The sequence below is a fragment of the Ursus americanus genome, chromosome 6 (genome assembly GCF_024610735.1).
Source record: "Ursus americanus isolate L20-20 chromosome 6, mUrsAme1.1.p, whole genome shotgun sequence".
Lineage (NCBI taxonomy): Eukaryota > Metazoa > Chordata > Mammalia > Carnivora > Ursidae > Ursus > Ursus americanus.
In genome coordinates, this window is record NC_142132.1 from 64,789,696 (window position 1) to 64,807,210 (window position 17,515).

The window sequence follows — 17,515 nt, forward strand, 5'->3', positions numbered from 1 at the left end:
CCCCGTGTTATGGGATCGAGCCCCACATCAGGCTCTTCTGCTATGAGCCTGCTTCTTCCTCTCCCACTCCCCCTGCTTGTGTTCCCTCTCTCGCTGGCTGTCTCTATCTCTGTCAAATAAATAAAATCTTTAAAAAAAATAATTACTTCTTACAAAGAAATTAATCTACAATCCAATGAACGTATTTTTTAATGGCTATTCTAGGTATTTTGTTGCTAGAAATTATTAAAGTTGTACACTAGCGTGTTGGTCTAGTGACCTGGTTACGTTTTACAAGTTATTGGACCTCATGGTCCAATTTGTTTCACCTAGATTTTAAGATTATGGAGACTGCTATCATTTTCATCTTATTAGAAAGTAAGACTGATGAACTATAGAATATACTGTTTGCTACAGTAGGGGTCTTCAATGCTTTTTAAAGTTAGAACTTAATTGATTTGAAATCCTCAGAAATCGAGTGATAACATATAAATATGAAAACAGGCAAAAGGCTACTTTTTTTACAACTTTAAACTGAATAATAAAAATTTTCTGATCTGTGTTGAATGAATGAATGAATGAATGAATAATTAAACCAAGTTTTATAATGTTAAGGCTGGTAGTTGGCAGCCTATATAATAAAAGGTCACTGCGTCAAAACTATACACTCTTTTCCTTCTTTCCATATTTTACACAGGATTTGTAGGGAAGGAGAAATCAAACTAGATAAATTCTAAATTCAGTCAATACAAGCAAAAAAGAGTAAATTCAAACATTTTGTTGCACATCACCTAAGTAAATCAGAAACCATTTTATATAATGGTGTTTTGAATGATGTTAAAGTGAAAAAAAATGTTTAGCTTATTTAAAATTCTTGCGTAGGGTCAATTTTAAATATTTAGTTCCTTAGCCAGTACTTTTTTAAAATGTACTTTAAAATGTATTAGAAAATGGTTTTGTATTTTATGTATTTGCCATTAAATATAATCAATGATTTAATCAATTATCAAAAGTACTTTATTTGTGAACAATGTGAGAGACTGATGAAAGCAGCTTCGCATAATTATGCTGTTTGTTTTACAAATTCAAAGTAATAAATGTGTTCATTTTCTTATGCTTTCCAAAGACTCAATTTAAAAAATGTTTTAAAAATCTTTAGCATGTTACTGCTTTAAAATTTTTAAACACAGTCTGGGCTTAATAACATTTCTAAATTTGTCTGTAAGAGGTTGGTGCTATGAAGAGGAGGGAAAGTAGCTGGGGACAGGAAAGAAAGGAAGAGAATATTCTTAAAATGAATGTTGATAAAATTAAGAGAAATAATGGATATCATCAGTCAACTATATAAAAACTTCCTGCTGGTTTAGCACAACCTGGTGATGATTGTTTTAGGTACAGCAAATGTTAGAAAAATCAATAAGATTTTCTATTTTCTTTAAATCCACTTAGAGTAATAACCTTTTAATTCACAAATTTAAATATACCCATTCAGAGCAACTATATGCTTTATGTTTAAAATGGCATTTCCAAAAGAGGAGTTAGCCAAAAACAATAGCAAAATTACATGATTATAGTAGCTGTGAATGTGCACACGATATTAAGTAAACATCACAAAGTAAAATAATCACACAGCTCTCTATTCTGTCATCAAATTATTTCAAAAACCTAATACTGGTACTCCTATGAACAAAAGTACAACGAACAGCTTAGAACAGCATAAACAGGGGCGCCTGGGTGGCTCAGTCGCTAAGCTTCTGCCTTCGGCTCAGGGCGTGATCCCAGAGTCCCGAGATCGAGCCCCACATCAGGCTCCTCCGCTGAGAGCCTGCTTCTTCCTCTCCCACTCCCCCTGCTTGTGTTCCCTCTCTCGCTGGCTGTCTATCAAATAAATAAATAAAAATCTTTCCAAAAAAAAAAGAACAGCAAAAACACTGTTTCATTTCTTCAGCATCTTTCCCTCTAGCACTCTTCTGTACTTCCTCCTACAGCAATTACTTTGATGGGGCAACTTAAGCAAAGTTTAAAAAGCAAGGTTTTATGTGAGTGGCCACTGGTTACTGATATAAATTCCTGTTCTTTACAATAGAAACTTTGTGTATATTGTTAATCTAGATGGCATCTGGCATCTGGCATTCCTGTCTTCAGCATGTACTGAAGTTTATTAAGAAAGCTATGGAATCAGATTATTCTAATATTGAAAATATTAATAGTAACATTCTTTTAGAAACAAAGCAAACCCAATACAATTTGGTATTATCATAATCTAGTTCTTCTCTAGCTCTTTCCACTGTTTCATACTTCTTTTTCCTATATGAGGGTGTAAATACTTAAGAACTTACTGGATACTGAGCCGCCCAATATATTCGGGGAGATGTGATTTGAATGTGTTCAGTATAAAATAGCCTCCATGGGTAAAATGCTAAAAGAGCTCAGAAGGTAATTGCAAAGATGTGCTTTGTACATTTGTCAGGTGTTGACAAAATTCATTTCTCTATCTCACCCATTCTACAATATTCACTACCAACATTGATGCCTGTGCGCTCCCTGGGCTCATCTGAAGCACAGGACACAGTGAATTATTTGACTGATGACTTTTGCCCTTCTCATAAAGATGGTATATAATCAGTACCATTCTAGATGCCACAGGGAGTGAGAGCTTAATTCTCCTGGAAACCCAAACGACTGACAGACAATAGTGTACCTCTCCTTCTTCCCCAAAATACTCTAGCCTCAGAACCATGATGTATCTATTTTTTTTCATGGTGTATCTATTTAACTAATGGCAGACTGTCCTGTATTCCTAACCCCAGGGGAGTTATCTGAAAACACCCAACTTTATACATTTAAATCTTATTCCTCTTAAGTTATATTTTTCTCTTCAGTCCCTACCTTTGTCAAGCTCAGTATACATAAGTCACCTTTTTGTGAGTTTTTACTGATTTTCCATCCAGACTTAGAAACTACCATTTCTCAATATTTGGCATAATATAAAGCACATAAAAATTTTGAGTTATCCTGTTCCTGTGAACTGATGATGAAAGATATATGATTTTGATCAAAAAGGTGGTATGGATTTTGAAAACCTTTGCTTGACTCTCCTAAGAGGATAAACAAATGCTAAAAGTTGATAAGGTTTTTGTGGTATGCGCTAACTGGAAAGCTCAAGTTCATTTTACTAAGCTATAGCAAATACTTTAAAAGAATCTCATTCCACACTATGTGGACCTTTTTTATTATACTGCAACATAACTTGAAACTAGATAATTTTCCTTGCTAACACTGTGGAGCAAGTTCGCTTAGCTTTTTCAGTGGTCTGACTTCTTTTCTCTTAAGGTAAGGGTGACAGAGATTCTAAAACAAGAACCTCTGAGAGAGTTTTAAAGAACTATCCCAACACATTTATACAATGGAACACCAGTCACACTATTCTATACTATAGCCCACAGGCTGACAAACTTTCTTCCTAAGGGGTTGGATAGTAAGTATTTCAGGCTTTGCAGGATACAGTCTCTGAAATAACTACTCAACTGTCACTGTTGCACAAAAGCAACCATAACCCACGAGTAAAAGAGTAAGTATAACTGTGTTCCAATAAAACTTTATTTATGGACACAGAATCTCATATTAATTTTCATGTCTCTTGAAATTTTTTTTTTAATGACTTAAAATCATAAATGTAATTCTTAGTCTATGGGCCATGAAAAGCAGGCAATGGGCTGAATTTGGTCACAAGCCAGAGCTGGCTGTGCCTTACATATGGGCTTATATATGTTATGCAAAATGTTTAAATTCCAAGCCTAAAGACTTTGGGAGACTTTCGCTTTTTACTTCTCTCATTTTAAAACTTACACAAGACAAGTTACCTACTTTCTGGATAAATATACTCACATGAGAAAGAGAAACTAATTCAGAATACATACCCCTACTTAAAAAGGAAAACAAAATCTGCAAAATGAATGTTTCACCTTAAAACATATAATTAGGAAACATTTAAAATTTTTATTCTATGCAGTATAAAAACAATATGCATAGATTTGGTACATAATTTCTTGGTTTTTACTTTGGGAAAAGGCAATGAGGAAAAGGTTTATAAATCTCTTCATCCCTTTTATAAAAAAATGCAACTGAAATCAGCAATTCCCTGCATGTATAACCATCAACTCTGAATATATGAATTATACCTAGGAACTGGAATTTACCTAGATGAGTTATGGGTACTCTTCTAAACTGTACAATTATATCACAGAACACTAGGATTTCTACAATTTGGGACAGCTTCGGATATGAAACTCCTGCCTCTATATATATATGTGTGTGTATATATATGTATATGTATATATATATACACACACACACACACACATACATATATGAGGAAACAAGAATACTCCTTCCAGTCATCAAGTATAAAAAAACTTCACAGTCTGATTTACCTTTATCAAAGGTAAAATGATTCACCGCTGCATTTCATGGATTATTTTGATCCTCAGTAGTTCCTTAACACAAAATAAATTTCACATGAACTTTTTATCTGTTTGGGTTTTCCAAAGCAAGATACGAATACAAAATGTATTGAACTGGCAGAAGTCCATGAGCTAAAGAAAAAGGAATTAAATATAAAATGTTCACCAACTTTATCCTTTCTAATTTTCAATAGCTTCAGGTATTGAGACCTAATTGGTTTCTTGTGTCTATCCATTATGAACATAACTCAATCTTCTATTTTAATACTCGTCAGTGTCATCTTTTCCTTGGTGCTTTACTGTGCGACGTAGAAGATCATTTCGTCCAACTTCCATCATTTGTTCTTCCCAAGATTTCATTTCATTATAATAACGAATTTTATCATCATTAGCAAGCTGAATATATACCTGAGAAAAAGTGTAACTGTTAAAATTATTTCTTTAGAAGAGTCCTTTACAATTAATTTCTGGAATGCTCCGTATACTCTAGAAATCACCTTACTGTTCTACATGTATAAAGGGGGACTGAAGAAGGAAGGTTTTTTGAGACAAAAGATGAGAAAGGGGCCAGAGATAAAGATTTTTGTAAGAATTAATAAAGTTGGTACAATGTTAAGGCTTGGGATGTGGGAAAGGAGCAGAGGCAAGGAGTGACTGTCACTGGATACAGTGAGCACTCTAAGTTATGAGTGACACTGTTTTAAATACCAATTTTATTTGCAGTTAAAAACTACCAAAACAAAAAAGCCAAACTGTTTCTAAGGATATAAAAATAATTTTAAAATACTTTGTGTTATTAGTGATATAAAGTTGTTTTCACATGAATCCAGCCTTGCCCTAATATATATTCTCTCACAGATATTCTAACTAGACGCTTGAAACTAAAACCATACTACTTACTTGCTTTTGAGAACTAGAGAGATTTTTCCAGTTTTCATTTATAGTCTTCAGCTTTACCTGTAAAACACATATGTTTAAGTACCAGATACAGAGACTTCAGTGGTTAAGATCTTTATTATTCATTCCAACAATAAAATCTCAGATGTCAAGAATCACAAAGTCTCATCAATTCCTACTTTCTAAATAAAAACTATTAAACTGTTAAAACATACAAAAAATTAATAGGATGAAGATATTTATCTTTTTATTGAGATATCATCAATATGTAACATTTTATCAGTTTCAGGTATAAACTTGATTATTTGTATATACTGTGAAATGATCACCACCGTAAGTCTAGTTAACATCTGTCAAAATAACACAGTTACAAAAATTTTGTTTGTGATGAGAACTCTTAAGATCTACTCCAGGCAACTTTAAAATATTAACTATAGTCGCCATGTTGTACATTATATCCTCAAGACTTATTTATTGAAAATTAGAAGTTTGTACCCTTTGACCATTCTCACACATTTTGGGCCCCAACCCCAACCTGTGGAAACTACCAACCCTTTCTCCGTATCTACGAATTGGGTTGTTTTCAAGATTCCACATATAAGAGTGATCATACAGTATTTATTTGTTTCTTATTTCACTTAGCATGATGCTCTCAAGGGCCATCCATGCTGTTGCAAATAGCCTTTCATTCTTTTCGATGGCTGAATATTCCATTCTTTTTGACGGCTGAATATTCTGTTGATAAATAAACCACAGTTTCTTTATCCATTCATCCATTCATAGACAGTTAAGATTGCTTCCACGTCTTGATTACTGTAAATAATGCCCAATGAACATGGGGGTATGCAGATACCTTTTTGAGTTAGTGTTTTGGTTCCTTTGGATAAATATCCAGAAGTAGAATAGCTGGATCATATGGTAATTCTATTAATTTTTTGAGGAACCGCCATACCATTTTCTATAGTGAGCCGCAATTGACGTTCCCATCAACACATGCACAGGGGTTCCCTCTTCTCGGCATCCTTGCCAACACTCGTGATTTTCTCATCTTTTTGATAACAGCCATTTTGATAATAGTCATTCTTTTGGGTAATAGCCATCTTTTGATAAAATGGGTAATAGCCATCTTTTGATAAAATCATTCTGAGGCGGTATCTCGCTGTGGTTTTGATTTGCATTTCCCTGATCATTATTGATGCTGAACGCCTTTTTATGTATCTGCTAGCCATCTGTATGTCTTCTTTGGAAAAATGTTTATTTGGATCCTCTCCCCGTTTTTTTTAAAAGATTTTATTTATTTATTTGTCAGAGAGCGAGCACTCAAGCAGGAGGAGTGGCAGACAGAGGGAGAAGCAGGCTCCCTGCTGAGCAAGGAGCCCAATGCGGGACTCGATCCCAGGACCCTGGGACCATGACCTGAGCCACAGGCAGATACTTAACGGACTGAGCCACCCAGGCATCCCCTCTCTCCATTTTTTAATCAGATTGTTTTTTTGCTATTGGGTTGTACAAGTCCTTTATATATTTTATATATTAACCCCTTATCAGATACATGATTTTCAAATATTTTTCCCTCATTCAGTAGGTTGCCTTCTCACTTTGTTAATGGTTTCCTTTGCTGTGCAGATGTATCCTTTTCGATTCAACAATATTCAAGTATAAATCTATATTCCCATGATAGACTAACTTCAAAGACTAAGTATTTTTATTTCTTCCCTGTATCTTAATGTTTTATTCTAAAATCTGTGCCAAAGTATTTAGATGTAGTCATAGGAACACCACAACACTAGTCCTTAATTCTACTTAGCTGAACTTAATTATATGACTTGGAAAAAGTCATCATTACCTCCCTTAGGCTTGGTTCTTCATTTATAAAATTAGAAGGATTCAGGGAACCCATGGCTGGAGGAGAGGCAGAGAGGAGAGTCAGCACACCTCATACAGCTTGTGCTGCTGCTCCCAGAAAGCAGAGACTGAAGGAATAAATCGGTGGGTGAAGAATGAAGGGCAGAGGGAGACATACAGGGGTAGGAGAAGGCAAGTGTGAAGGAGAGAGGGAAATGGTCTGAAAAGTATCTATTTAAAGCTAAGAGGAAATCATCAGTGATTTTAAGGAGAAGCAGAATGAGAATAATAAACTTTACTGTTCTGAGCTCTAAATTTTTTCTTATCAATAAAAATGGAGGTACCAGGTACTATCTGAGACTACATAACTATTACATTTTGAACATTTTAAAACTTACCTTTATAAACACATCTAATATATTCAAGGACAGCTACTCACTAAATAATTGCTCTCTTAGCTTTGGAAGGAACTGCTTTAAAGCTCTCAATTCTTTAAGGTTTTTGCTTATATTTAATCCATGAAGTTTAGTATTCACTGAGTTCAACAATAATTTATCAAGTTGCATGCCTAATAATCTGAGTTTTCACCTAAATAAAATAATTCATTAAAGAAAATTAAAGAGATGGAAAGATATTTACATTTGCTCCCTCCTAAAACCCACAAAGCCCTTCCACCATGTGAGGACACAGTGAGATGATACCAGCTATGAACCAAGAGGGATCTCACCAGTAGGCAACCATGATGATGTCTTGATCTTGGACTTCCCAGCCTCCAGACTGTGAGCAATAAATTTCTATTGTTCATTTTTTTCAAAAAGTAAATGAATAAACAACATTTTTTTATGGCATAAACCCACGAGGACAAAGACAACAGGAGAGGGCACTACCAACACAAAATCTGAGAAGCTGAAAAGCAGGTGGATAAATGGTGACTTACCTAACCAACAAGGCAGATTCCCAAGCTGGCACTGGGGAAAGCCAAAAAAGTAAACTGGCTTACAATGAGGAATCCCCAAGTAGCTCGGGAATTGGCAGCATCAGACAGATAGAAAACAGAGGTGAAAGTTGGGCTTAAAACAGGAGACTGACTGAAATTCTCTTGAAAAGGATATTAAATCCCCACCACAGGCAGATTCTAGGATTTATCCTCTCAAAAGGGTAAAACAGAGCTACTCTGTGGATACCAGGTATAGTTGGGGCCAGTGGAGATTAAGTAAAAACGTATAGCAAAAAACGCTAAGAGAAAATAATACAGAAAAGAAAATGAGAGGACCAGCTCAGAAGACTCTCTCTCTTAGGAAGAACAGAGGGAAAAAAGGGGAGAAGGGAAGAAAAAAGAAAGCAGATCACATTCAAAGGACTAATCATCAAAACGGCTTTATACTTCTCAAAAGCAGTAACAAGAAGCTACAAGGGGCATCTGGATGTCTCAGTTGGTTAAGTGACTGCCTTTGGCTCAGGTCATGATCCTTGTGTCCCGGGATGGAACCCCACATCAGGCTCCCTGCTCATCAGGGAGTGTGCTTCTCCCTCTGACTCACCCCTCTCATGCTCTCTCTCTCAGATAAATAAATAAAATCTTAAAAAATAATAATAATAACAAAAAGCTACAAGACAAAGAAGCAATATTTTTAAAATTTTGAAAGAACATGATTCCTACCCTAGAATTCTATGCCCAAACTATCAAACAAATGTAAGGTCAGAGATATTTTTAGACATGCAAAAACTCAAAAAATTGATCTCCCATGTACTCTCATTGGGGAGATGCTATCACAGAATCCGTAAATCAAGAAAGACAACAGAAGAAGCAAAAGCACCACAAGGATGAATGTCAACTGTGCACTAAGCATAAAAGGCCACAACCAAATTGGAACAAATCAGAGGCACCACACTGACAGAATAGCTAATGCACTTGAATGCACTGGAAGCTGGTGAATCTATTTAGTAAGAGTTTAAGGCTAAATTACTGAGAGTATATAATAAGCTAAGGGAAAAAAATACAAAACATAACAAACTTCAGTAGACGTCAGTTTTTTAAGAAAGGAAAAATAATCATAGCAAATGGCACAGCTCAGCTATGACTAGGGTTTACATTATCATAATAACATACTCGATATTCAACTAACCAAAATTATGATAACTATACTGGGAAGCAGGTGAGCGGAAACATGAACAGTGGGATGAGAAAGTGTTAAATGTTTGTCTCAAATAGTGGGAGGTAATGCCTAAGATATAGATAATGCTTAAAATTGAAATAAATCAATAAGTAACAATGTAAGGTATTTTTTAGAGATATGGGTATATACCACAAGAATGAGCTAACAGCTGAAGGTATTTGCTTCTGGAGCAAGCAGTACGACAGGGCTGTGAAAACTGGTACGTTTCATAACAAGTCTTATTTTGATTCTTTTACCTATGAGGATGTATAACCAATATTTTTTAAATGATTAAAAATGACAGTTGCATTAATGTTAATTTCCCAGGATAGGGTCCCTCAGCCATTAAGCTTTCTAGCTGATTCCAAGGTACAGTCTGAGTTAAGAACCGCTGAGTTAGGATTCTCTAGCATATAACTTTCTTATACTGATAAGAACACTAAATCCAAAGTAAGTTAGCGACTGAGCAAATTCCAACTAAAAAAATAAACAGGCATGCATCTTAGTAATGTAAAGCTATAGAAACTGAATTTTTAAACCCCAAGGAGTGGGGCGCCTGGGTGGCTCAGTCATTAAAAGCATCTGGCTCTTGATTTTGGCTCAGGTCACGATCTCAGGGTCCTGGGATCGAGCCCCGTGTCAAGCTCCCCGCTCAGCGGGGAGTCTGCTTGTCTCCCTCTCCCTCCATCCCTCTCCTTATGCACACGCTCTCTCTCTGTCTCTCTAAAACAAGTAAATAAGTCTTTTAAAAAAAATAAGATAAAATAAAATCCCAAGGAATAAAACAGTGAAAAGTATACAGCCAGGGAAGACTACATCACATAAACATTATTTAATCATGCATTAAACAGATTTGTGAAATGAAGTACAGATCCAAATAACCCAAAATGTGGCAGAGTGGCAAATACCTTCACCTCAGATTGACAAGAGTCAGGGATCTGAATACTTTTCTTACCATATCATATTATAAAAGGAAAAATATAATCACCACTTGGAGCTTCTAAGAAGGAAATAAGGAAAGAACAAGCCACAGCAGGAATGACAAGCTTCTTTCTTGGACACATTCATATGATGATATTCATGTGTGTAATACATTCCCACAGGCATAACCAAAATTTTATTAAAGGATATAACATGAAGCAAGAGATTATACTCAAATCCCAGTACAAAATATTGTAATTTTACTCTCATTCTTTCCCAGCGATTGCAAAGCAGTTAAGAATTGCCAGGTAAGAAGTCTCCAGAACTTTGACACCCCTATAAATTTGAAAATGTTATTTTTTTAAATAAAAAAAAAAGTCAAATATACATATATTGGCAAGTACTCAAATTAACTGTACATGGCAAGAACAAGGGTTTTCCTTTAAAAGAGATACAAGAAAGAGGACCTTATTTGTGTATTTATAATAATTTACTACTTTTCTTCACCTCCTAACATATGGGCACCCCTACAACTTTCTGTTTAAATATTTTAAAAATCAAAATAAACAAAAATTTAAAAAACAAATGCTGTTCTGTTTTACCTGTGATGTACCATCCTTAGCTTCCTGGAACCTTTCAGCTATAAAAATGTTATAAGCTGAGCGAGGTCTTTTCGGTTTCCCAAGCATTGTTAACTCCTGAGTAACAAAAATGACAGAGTTAGACACAGTTTTAACGTCTAGGAGACTTAACTTTACCTCCAGAAACTTTATTCACTACACAGAAACTTTTTTTGATAGCACTAAGTTTTAAAATTTTTAATAAATTTTATGAGTTATTTTCCATACAAAAACAATTCCTTTACCTATGATTTTCATAGTCTCCACAAACTGAATAACTGAGCACATATATACAAAACCTTTTTTAAAAGGTTAAAACAATCTCAGCTTCATCCTTACAGGACACTATCATCTCCTCGTCACCACATGGCTCCACCACAACCCATGACTACTAGACTATCTGTTTAATAATCTCTCATTTCATTTCCTTCTCTGATATCTTTCAACTTTTAAACCTCAACGATGTGTTAAATTCTTTTAATTGGGTACCAAAGAGCAGGGGAGGCAGGAGATGAAAAATAATACACATATCCCTTGCTGTTTAAATCAGTGTAGTTTCTGAGTTTCAGAGAACAAGGGATACTGCATTAACCTCCTTAGTTTCTGAATTTACTTGTAATTTACAAAAGTATATGGCTTTTAATGGTAATTTGGTTAAAGTCAATAACCCAGTTTTTGTTCATAAGTAGGACCCCTGTGATTTACTACCTTCTCGCTGAACTTCTCAGTCATAAAACTACTGTAGACTCCAGGCACTCCATAACTTAACTATTTCCCCTTTTCTTTCTAGAGCTACTGCTAGGGATTTCTCTCCCAGGTGCTCTACTTGTAACTTCCTGATCCCCACACTTCTCACCTGATCTCTAACTAGCTGGCACTGGGAATCTTCAATAGAAAAAAAAATTCCAACAGGGAGTGAAAATGAAAGTCTGAGAGAAAACACCTTCAGGCTTCAAGTTTCAGGTTCTACATGCAAGGAGCTTGGAAGTCATCACCCTTAACAGTAAGTATAAAGCTGAAGAGACTGAAAAATCAACCACCTTTCTTGGATCCAAGAGAGAGGAGAAATCAGGGCAAAGTGCCGCCCCTAGACTGGAGAGACATACAAGTGAATACAGGGAGTCAAGGCAAGCCCTGCTGGAACCACTGCTGGGGTAGGAAAACCTCTATTGTAATAAATGAATTGCTGGATGCTCTGTGTGGACAACTCTTAGAGTTTAAAAACCACAGGGGGACCCAATCACAGGAGGGTCCTCACAGTGTTGTAAGATTTACCTCTAGAAGCTAGACCAGATTTCCACAATAAATACTGGGGAAAATCCCCTCCTGCTTCTGTGAGGCGAAGAGGAAAAGAAACTATTTTGAAATGCCTGAGCACTCAACTATTAACAAGGCCTGCCCTCAGGGTTAACTAGTTAACCAGAACCTAACTGACCTGAGTGAAGGGAAATACCCAACTCCTGCACACTCCAGCCATTTTGTCCCACACCTAAGGGGGAGGAGGTGTGTGCAGGAGTGAACTGAGAAACTCTTGTGAAGTTCACAGACCAGTGGCATAGGCTCACTAAAAGATCAGGACCTAATCATAGGACAACAGAATGCTTTTCTTGCCCCCACACCTCATTACATTACTTAGGCCTATTTACAGCAGTTCCTTTTACCCAGTACCTCATGTCCATCCATCAAGAAAAAACTTCCACAGCATACTAAAAGTCAAAAAAAAAAAAACCCACATAATTTGAAGAGACAAAGCAAGCATCAGAACCAGATATGGGAGGGATGTTGAAATTATCAGACCAGGAATTTAAAACAACTAGATTAATATGCTAAGGACTTTAGACTGCATGCAAGAACAGACTGACAATAAAAAAGAGATGGAAATCCCAAGGACGAACCAAAAAAAAAAAAAGTTAGATATCAAAAATGCTATAACAGAAACGAAGAAAGTCTTTGATGGACTTATTAGACTGGACCTGGCTGAAGAAAGAATCTCTGAGCTAAAGGACATATTAATAGAATCCTCAAAACTCCAAAAGCAAAGAGAACCAAGACTGAAAAAACAAACAAACAAACAAAAACTGAACAGACTATCCAACGCCTATGGGACAACTTCTAACAGGTGTAACAAACATATACTGGGAATACAAGGGGCACCTGGGTGGCTCAGTCAGTCAGTTAAGCATCTGCCTTTGGCTCAGGTCGTGATCTCAGGGTCTTGGGATCGAACCCTGTGTTGGGCTCCCTTCTCAGCAGGAAGTCTGCTTCTACCTCTCCCTCTGCCCCTTCCCCTGCTCATGTGCGTGCACGCTCTCTCTCTCAAAATAAATAAATAAAATCTTTTTAAAAAAACAATGGAAACACAAGGAGAAAGAAATATATGAAAAGGAAATCCCGTATCATTGCCCAATTCTCATTTCTGGTCCTCTCCACTCTTAACACTGGATGGGTGCATTAAAGAGGAAGGGAAAATAAAAGAGGGAGAATAAACTTCAGTAATCACACCTCCAAATACTATCCTTAAACAGACACTGTATTTCTCTTATTACCTTTTCTGCCTTTTACTAACTGGATCAGAAGACTAGATTACTATCTAGATTACTGACTTTAAAATGGTTGAGTCCTCAACTCTGGTGCTGCGGGGGGCCTGTCAGGGAGAGAAATGTTGGCATCTCACATCAGTCTCAAATCTACTTTTCCAAAGAAATAGTTTTAACTCTGATAACCATTTTCTCTAGTATATGTACTGGACCAGCAAACTGACTACCTCATACCTAACACTGGTTCTACAGAAAAATGTAGTCTTTCAAGCAACAGAATTTATGTGGATTAATAACCATAAGCTGGGAACTACAAATTTTGAACCATATGGGATTTTTAATAAAGAAAAATCGAATTTCATCCTATGGGTACTTCTTACTTGACTAGATACAATAAATCACTTCTTCCTGATGTGTTAATGAATTCAGTCTATTCAGCAACATTCAGAATCAAACTCACCATTACCTATAAAACAATTCAAATCAGCAGGTTATTCTAGACAAGACCCAGAAGCAAAGATTCTTGTTATTTCTGATTTGGCTGTTTCATAACTGTTACTACAGCTTTCATGCTAGTCCTAACTACATATCTTAAATTCAGATACATCCGAAAGTAGAAACAAGGGTTTCCAAGACAGACTCAATGCCAGGTGGTGGTAGTGACAGAAAAGAGCTATCTCACTATTTCCTAAGTGGGGTATTCCTGCTGACATTCTACCATTTGGCCACACATATCAAAAGTAAGAAAAACTCCCTATATTCATAGTTATATAAATTTCAGTCCTTTGCTAAAGGAAAAGAATACTTCATTGATACTTACTCTTTTTTTAATTAATGCTTTCTTTTTTAAACGTTTTTGCAGGATTTCTTTTTCCAAAGATACGATCTGACTTGGAGTTAACTGTTCTTGAATTCTGTTTATCTCTTCTTTGTATGCCTGCCAGTCTGCCCTGTAAGCATCTTCATATATCTATAAATAAAAAACCCAAATAAGAAGTCAATGAACTACTGCTGGTAAATTTAACACAGCATACCTGCCAGGGAAAGACAACTGCATGACTTCAGATAAAGACAGACTAAACCACCAAGTGGAAAATGTGCTCTGGAATCACATGTACATGGATTAAAAACATGTATTTTTAATAAACATGCTAACTAAGGTGAGATTCTAACAATTAGTCTTCAATTTCGGACTGCTGCCAACCCTTCATCACCACTGCCATATATTCATATTCTAATCATTTATGTGAATCAGAAGGTATGAAGTTCCTTACAGATAATGGGTATTAAATAAAAATTTTGGGGGTACCCTAGAGGACATGACTGTTGTTTTTAACTGCAGAATAACTGGTAAGCAATGCAGAAAAACCAATATGCTTACTTTTTTCTCTGAATCAGGAAGTTCCCTCCATAGCTGGGCGATTTTTCTAATTAGTTCTGAATTTTTCGCATCTACAGATTGGAATAAAATGAAAAAAGTCACAATTTTATGTCTCAGGATTAATTTCTAAAAACTTCTAGGAAAGCATAATCCATTAGCTCTAAGTTTTATTACAGATGCCTCTATACCACACACAACTCAATACAATGATTTAGGCTTTCTTTAATCAACTAATTTAAGTTTGATATGTAATTTCGTATTTTATTAAACATTGTTAAAATCTGTTATCTAAAAAATAAGAAGTATATCACATACCCCCCTAAACAGTCCTCAGAAATTATTAGTTTAAGCAGTTGGGTAATCAACTTCTTCAAGCTTTTCACTTCATATTCCAAACAAAACTTTTTCCCTAGTCTTTCAGGAATTATTAAGTTCATAAAACCTGACTAAACAATAAGATACAGTCTTGACTCATGTAGCATCACCCTGTATTTCAACTACAGAAATACTATTTGCAAACAAACCATTCCAAAATCAATTCATTATTCCCCATTTTCTTTCTCATCTTAACTGGAACGACCAGGATGCATGTAAACATTTTAACAAACCACTTAGTTCGAACTACCATATTTTAAAAGATGTGAGTACTTCTGAAACATGTCTTTTAAACCAATTCTTTATAATGTGAGAATTTTCATTATAGCTCACTTGGTTTTCAAAAGTGCCCTGTGAAAGGGCTTAAGAAATCATAAACAAAGTTGACTGTTATTAATTTAGTTGTTATCTTTACACCACTATAACCCCAAATGAAGGCCCACAGCCTTTCTAGGCAGTCAACAAACATCCTACCTGAAAATCTCTTTTTTCAGGAATTAACCGATTTCCAGTGAAAAAGCTCTTGAAATTAGCAGTAATTTGTACAGAGCTTTACAGTTTATAGACCACATCCACGTAAGTTATTATTTCATTGCAACTTCATTAACAATTCCCTGAAGTAGGAGCTAAGTAAGAGATAAGATGATTTATCAATGGTGCTCCAGGCCAATGGTAACTAGATCCTCCAAACTCAGCTTTTTCATCCTCTTCCCTGGATGCTTTCCACTCCACATGCTGCTTATTTTTAAAATACCTTTCATTAAATGAATAAGTCAGGAGGATAAAGTCAATGATATTGTAACAGCATTGTATGGCAACTGTTGGTAACTACACTTGGTGAGCATAGCATAATGTAGAGTTATGCAATCACTAGAATCACTAGGTTGTACACCTGAAACATAATACCGTAAATCAACTATACTTCAATAAATATATATACAGTAATAAAAAAGTAAAATAATAAACCTTTCTATTAACTCTCAATTATTTTTAAGGCATTTCTACTCGGTTTAAAATATGTCATACTTCCTATTTTACAGACCACTAAATGTAATGGTTATGTTTCCGCAGTCAATGGATGCTTTGAAAATGCAAATCAAGTTTGAAGTTTAATTGTTTAGTGTCCTCTTTATTACTTCAGAAAAGAGTAAGTGCTCCAAAACTCCTTACCTGGGTTCTGAGCTTTAAATATGGGTAGCTGTTCTTTAGAAAATCGAACGTATGAAGTCAGAGGCTTCTTTGGGTAACTATTCACGGTGGATGAAAAACATCTCGGTACGTACGCAAAACTACGAATAAAGAAAACCGATATCAAGTATTTAAGTGATACAAATAGTCATTTGTATAGGAACACAGATCCCAAATGAGATGTCATCAAGATGCTATAGATGACACCGTGTTAGTGACATTTAAAACCCTGTCCTAACCAGAAGGAAGACCTGCAAAACTGAAGTCTCAAAGCTCTATTTATGCCTCCTAGGAAGGGCGAAGTGGAGGAAAGCATCTTACTTCAGCTCCTGGCCCCTGCCTCCTTAACGCCTATATTGGTGGCGGGAGGCTCATGGCGCCACTTCAAAGAGAACTCGGAACGGGTGCTTACAAGGTTGGACAGTGTGGTGGGGCGGGAAGGAAGAAGAAAGGTGGAGGGTGGCCGGAAAGACTACTGGCGTTAAGGCCTGGTCTCAAAGCCACCTAGGCAAAGTCGAGGTCTGAATCAAAGCGCCATAGTGGCCCAGACCTCCTAGGAAGGACAAAAAGTACACACTCCAATCCCAGAGCGTCCCGGGCCGTGCCACCTCCCGAGGTTACAGACGAGCCGTCCCACCTGAAAGGCGAGCGCAGCCGACTTCCACAGCCCGCGCAGAGGTCCGCTCCGGACTTTCCCAAGGCACTCAGCACGCTCCACACGCCCCGGAAAAGCGCCATTGCACCAACCTACAAGGCAGCGACCCAGGCACCAATCTCGTAGAGCCCTGCGGCACAAGAGAACAACTCCAACAATGACGACGAGAACCCACTGACGACCCTCTGCAGTCTACTCTCATGCCCGCCACTCGCGAAGCACCATGGGAAATCCGCTAGCATCCGGTTGGTAGTAGAGGGCGGTGCAAGGCAGAATTGACGCAGGCGCCGTAGTGGCTTCCCCGGTGGGCGGGGCTGCGTCTGCAAAGGAGGAGGAGCTCGGGGGCGGAGAAGGGAAACCGCAGCCCAGCTCGCCTGCGGAGGGTCCTGGCCTCAAGGGGGCGCAGCTGAGCCGCCTCTGCCCCCGGCCCCCGCCCTCCGCAGTCGTTTCCTGCGCGGGGCCAGGAGGCTGATGGAGGCGCTGCGGTGGTCTCCCCCC

General features: G+C 36.9%; 1 protein-coding gene across 1 annotated transcript; it reads right to left on the bottom strand.

Moving 5' to 3' along the window:
* Nucleotides 1-4,555: 4,555 nt before the first annotated feature.
* Nucleotides 4,556-17,243, bottom strand: TFAM (transcription factor A, mitochondrial). The gene is made up of 7 exons (XM_045783433.2): nucleotides 17,000-17,243; nucleotides 16,345-16,463; nucleotides 14,800-14,870; nucleotides 14,239-14,388; nucleotides 10,864-10,959; nucleotides 5,343-5,399; nucleotides 4,556-4,850 (listed from the first exon to the last, which is right to left on the bottom strand). The coding sequence occupies exons 1-7, from the start codon at nucleotides 17,098-17,100 to the stop codon at nucleotides 4,704-4,706; spliced, it is 741 nt and encodes a 246-aa protein (XP_045639389.1). The 5' UTR covers nucleotides 17,101-17,243; the 3' UTR covers nucleotides 4,556-4,703.
* Between the last annotated feature and the right edge of the window lie 272 nt (nucleotides 17,244-17,515).

Bases quoted from the DNA above. Each gene is read 5' to 3' on its own strand.
- TFAM (XM_045783433.2), bottom strand. From the start codon at position 17,100: ATGGCGCTTTTCCGGGGCGTGTGGAGCGTGCTGAGTGCCTTGGGAAAG. The intron at 14,871-16,344 runs GTAAGGAGTTTT...TCCAATCTGTAG, and splicing joins ATTTAAAGCTCAGAACCCAG to ATGCGAAAAATTCAGAACTA. The intron at 5,400-10,863 runs GTAAAACAGAAC...TGTGTTTTACAG, and splicing joins CTAAGGATGGTACATCACAG to GTAAAGCTGAAGACTATAAA.